At 40.3% G+C, this 5,050-nt stretch overlaps 1 protein-coding gene across 1 annotated transcript; it reads left to right on the top strand.

Moving 5' to 3' along the window:
• Positions 1 to 3,401: 3,401 nt before the first annotated feature.
• LOC143400143 (olfactory receptor 7A10-like) lies at positions 3,402 to 4,331 on the top strand. The gene has a single exon (XM_076857461.1). It carries the CDS (start codon positions 3,402 to 3,404, stop codon positions 4,329 to 4,331), a length of 930 nt encoding a protein of 309 aa, XP_076713576.1.
• Positions 4,332 to 5,050: the final 719 nt, after the last annotated feature.

Genomic DNA, 5,050 nt, shown 5'->3' with positions numbered 1-5,050 from the left:
TGTCTAACAAAATAACATGTACAAAAATTTTTTAAAAGCCCCAAACACAAGAACAATCATGAAATGATGCCACACACAAAAAACAAGCAAAGTAAAAATACAAGGAATTAGAGTAAGGACCTAAGGATATTGAAAGGCTAATTACCCTGATGTGATCGTCACACAGCACATACATATATGGAATGATCACATATATACTGAGTGGACAGGCACAATGATTCTGTATGAATTTTAAAATAGTGAGAAAGGCCTTCCTTATCTGTGACATAACTAGGGACAAGCCAATGGGTCAGGTGAAAGGGGCACAACTAGGGAAGACAGATCTGCTATTTCATATTCAAAGTTCCCCACTTTGCTGTAGGTACATTGGATATCTCCTCTTGTGAATTGCTGATTTTTTACTTTTGGACATTTTTTTTTCTTTTGAAGTGTATGGTCTGTCAGGTGCCTTGACACAAGGAAGAGGAACAGTGGGAGGGAGGAGAGGAGGGAAATGGGAGGTACTGGGGACTGAAGTGGAACAAAATCAATTTCCTGCATGTGAAATTGTGCCAAAGTGACACTGACAGGGCTAGGACTCAGGAGCAGAGCACTTGCCTAGCACTTGTGAGGACCAGATTCAATTCTCAGTACCACATAAGAATAAATAAATAAAATAAAGGTATCGTGACCATCTACAACCAAAAATATCTAAAACCCCCACAATATGTATCAATGCAATGCAATAATGAAAGCATTTAAAATGTAGATTGAGAAAATGATATCACTAGTTTGGTTTTTTTTGCAAATTTATTTTGCTGCTTATGGTTTGTGCTGGGCACTCAGGGAGGGTCACTGGGTTTGGAACGCTGCCAGGACCAAGGAAGCCTTTCCCTCCTGGAGAAGAGACACCTGGGCTTGCTAGGTCCTGTTCCCCTGGGTCCACATCCGCTCTCTCTCTCTCTCTGCCCTCACCTCTTCATGTTCTGTCCACCCCTTTGCCTTCTCTCTCCTTTTCTCTCATTCTTCATCCTTCTCTCTTTCTCTTTCTCCCTCTGTTGACTGCACAGATTTTCTTGCTCCTTTTTAAACACAGGGAAGAAGAGGAGCATTCTTTTTTTTTATTTCTTTTATACATGACAAGAGTGGAATGCATTACATACATAATTATCCATTCACAGCACAATTTTTCATAACTCTGTAGATAAAGTATTTTCATGCCAAATTATGCCATTATACCTGAGCTCTCTTATTGATTTTTTTCATTACAATTCTTAATACACCTTTATACCACAATTTATCATATCTCTGTTTGTATATTAGGTGGGTTCACTAATTTGTTCACGGAAAGAGTGTCGAGTGGAGTCTCCAGGTACCCTCTCCACATTCTTCAGAGAAAAGACAAACTCAGCTTGTTTTGTTGAAGCTCACAGCCTTGTCAGGTTATTGGTGCTGAGAGGCCATGTCAGAAATCAGGCTCTGAGAGTGTGTGAGTGTGTGTGTTTGCCTCATGGAGGGCTCAGAAAAGGCAACCTGATCTTATATATTCCCGAGTGATTCTTAGCAGAGAGAGGCTAGAACTTAACCCTCAGCTGGTAGCAAGGAGGGAATCCTTTTGCAATCCACAGAATGTGTTTGCAGCAAATCTAAGGGCAAGGGTTCCGGGTGTGGATGAAGGGCTCCCTGTACCTTGTAGCCTCAGAGAGCAGTGAGGCCAGCTCATTCTTTAATATTCTCTGACACCATCTCTCATCACTCTCAGTGTTTTTCCTCCTCCTTGCCAACAGCTTTCTTTTATGCCTCAGTTGTTTGAAACAAGCATGTTCCTTAGGACCTGTGCACTGACTGTCGCCCCAGTGAAGACCAACCACTGAGGATGACTTGTGGCTCCTGCCCTGCCTTCCTTGTGGTCTCTGCTTGAATTCCCCTCTTCCTGCTGGTTTTCCCTGCATTGCTGTAAAAGTACAACAATTCTCTACTCTTTCTTTTTCCTCTTAGTACCCATCACCATGGGACTTATTAGATGATTTTAACCATTTTTGCTTATGTTCTTTCCCTCTCTTGGGATAATGCGGACTTCTTTGTTTTAATTCATACAGATTACTGATCCAATGTATGGATCGTAGTTGGTACTCAGTAATTAGTATTGCTTTATTTTTAATTGACATATAATTATCAAGTTCACAAAAAATTTTATATTTATATACATGTATAAATTTTATAATAATTGAACAATTATGATTGGTTTAATTTTCTGAAACATTTATTATTTCTCTGTGACAAACATTCAAAGTCCCCCCTCTATTTTAATATACATAACATATTATTTTTAAATATAATTACCTTACTATGCAATACATCACCAGAAGCTATTCCTCTTCTCTTACTGTAATTTTTCCTCTTGATGAGCTTCTCCTTATCCCTTTGGGCTCAAAATGCACCTCAGCTTCTGGTGACCATCATGCTATGCTGACATTCTATGAGATCAAATTTCTCAGAATCCTCACAGGAATGATATCATGCAGCTTTAGTGTTCCTGTACCTGGTGATTTCACTTCATCAATGTCCCCCAGGTTCATCTATGTTGTCTCCAATGATAAATTCATCATTTTATTAATAGCTGAATATTATTCCACTGCATATGTGTATCACTTATAAATTGCCAATAGCCATCTGAAATGTGCTCAGAATTGCTAATTATCTGGGAAATACTAATCAAAAACATGTTAGACTGTGGCCTAACTCCAGTTGGAAGAGCTATTATCAAAAAGACCAAGGATATCAAGGGCCAGTGAGTATGTGGAGTAAAAAAGGAATCCTGACTTAGAGTTGGCGGGAATGCAAGATAATGAAGCCATTATGGAAATCAATATGGAGAATCCACAAAATTTAAAATACAGTTATCACTTGAGGCAGCAATCCTACTACTGGGTATATGGCCAAAGAAAATGAAATGGGTATTTTAAAGAAATCTGGCCTTCCACATTGACTGATGCACAATTTACTGTAGCCAAGACACAGAAACAACAAAAGTGCTCATGAGGGGTGCTAATTTATACTTCTCACGGCCTGAATAACTTTCTCTTTAGAATTCTGAAATGCATGACTTCCTAGTGAAACCTTGAGAATGAAACAGGAATTCCTCATCAGAGGTTGCACAGGATCCCTTAGGGGCAAGAGCCACACATGTTCCATAGAAGATAGTTTCATTATTTCCCTCGGCTTTTTTTCTTTTTTGAGGTATATGGATGGTATCCAGGGCATTGCATATGTTAAGCAGCCACTCTAACATGAGTTATACACCATCACTAAAATTAATTTTTTATAGCCAAATATGTATTGTTTCATTTCAATGTTGTAAGTATTGCCTGTCTCTAAAAATTCATTATGCTCTTTTTCTCATTTCTGGTAGTCACATGCATATGGAACCAGGGAATGGTACTCAAGGTTTAGAATTCCTTCTTCTGGGACTTTCAGAGAACCTGGAACTGCAGCCCTTCCTCTTTGGCCTTTTCCTGACCATGTACCTGGTCACTGTGCTGGGGAACCTGCTCATCATCCTGGCCACCATCGCAGATTCCCACCTGCACACGCCCATGTACTTCTTCCTCTCCAACCTGTCCTTTGTGGACATCTGCTTCACCTCCACCATCATCCCCAAGATGCTGGTGAACATCCAGACACAGAGCAAGGCCATCACCTACGCAGGCTGCATCACACAGATTCATTTTTTTATACTCTTTGGTGGGTTGGATGACTTTCTTTTGACTGTGATGGCCTACGACCGGCTTGTGGCCATCTGTCACCCCCTGCACTACATAGTCATCATGAACCGCAGGCTCTGTGGATTGCTAGTTCTGGTGTCCTGGGTTGTGACTGTCTCATATGCACTGTTACAAAGCTTAATGGTATTGCGGCTGTCCTTCTGCACAGACTTGGAAATCCCACACTTTTTCTGTGAACTTAACCAGGTGATTCAGCATGCCTGCTCTGACACCTTTCTCAATGAGGTGGTGATATATATTGCTTCTTTCTTGCTGGCTGTTGGCCCCCTCACTGGCATCCTTTACTCTTACTGCAAGATAGTGTCCTCCATCCGTGCAATCTCATCAGCTCAGGGCAAATACAAAGCCTTCTCCACCTGTGCGTCTCACCTCTCTGTGGTCTCCTTATTTTATGGCACAAGCCTAGGTGTGTACCTCAGTTCTGCTGTGACTCAAAACTCACACTCCATTGCAACCGCTTCAGTGATGTACACTGTGGTCACCCCCATGCTGAACCCCTTCATCTATAGTCTGAGGAACAAGGACATCAAGAGTGCTCTGAGAACACTCTGTGGCACAGGAAGATAAAAGTGTTAATTGTGCTGAGACTGAATAAGTGCCCATGATTGCATGGCTCAGAGCCTCAGAAGCAGAATCCGGGATTCTTCACAGGAAGGTGGAAGCAGGACTTGGTCCTTATACATTAATGCAGAGTTTCCATTCATTTGATTTCAACTTTGACATACAATCCCACTACACCTTTCACTTTATTGCACACTGTGATCACTATGAAATCCAACCCTTTCCCTTGTCATTTCCATGCTTGCCCCAAATTATTCCCACTTTGGATGAGAAATACTTGAAAATTCTCATTTATCCCATAAGATATATTTTTAGAAATAATCTCAAATGACAAATGTCAAGATCAGGAATTATTCATTTTGCTTAAAATATGCATAATTAGTATTCACATGTGAAAAACTGCATAGAACAACTAAAGCTAATTTTCATAATTCTATTGTGGAAGTAAATCTAAGAAAAAAAAATCTTTGATACCTTGGATTGAACCCAAGCCTGTTTAACCACTGAGCCATAGGCACAGACTTTTCTGTTTTTTGTTTGTTTGTTTGTTTGTTTGTTTGAGACAGTATCTTGCAATGTTGCTTAGGGCCTTACTACATTGCTGAATATGGCTTTGATATGTTTTGTGATCCCCCTGCCTCAGACTCCTGAGTCACTGGGATTGCAAGTGTGTACCAGGCCAAGATGAGAATAGATATTCAATTTTGTATTTTTAATTTTTTTCA

Source organism: Callospermophilus lateralis, chromosome 1, assembly GCF_048772815.1.
Source record: "Callospermophilus lateralis isolate mCalLat2 chromosome 1, mCalLat2.hap1, whole genome shotgun sequence".
Taxonomy (NCBI): domain Eukaryota; kingdom Metazoa; phylum Chordata; class Mammalia; order Rodentia; family Sciuridae; genus Callospermophilus; species Callospermophilus lateralis.
This window is presented reverse-complemented; position numbering and strand designations above follow the sequence as displayed.

Excerpts from the sequence above, each read along its gene's own strand:
- LOC143400143 (XM_076857461.1), top strand. The coding sequence starts at position 3,402 with ATGGAACCAGGGAATGGTACTCAAGGTTTAGAATTCCTTCTTCTGGGA.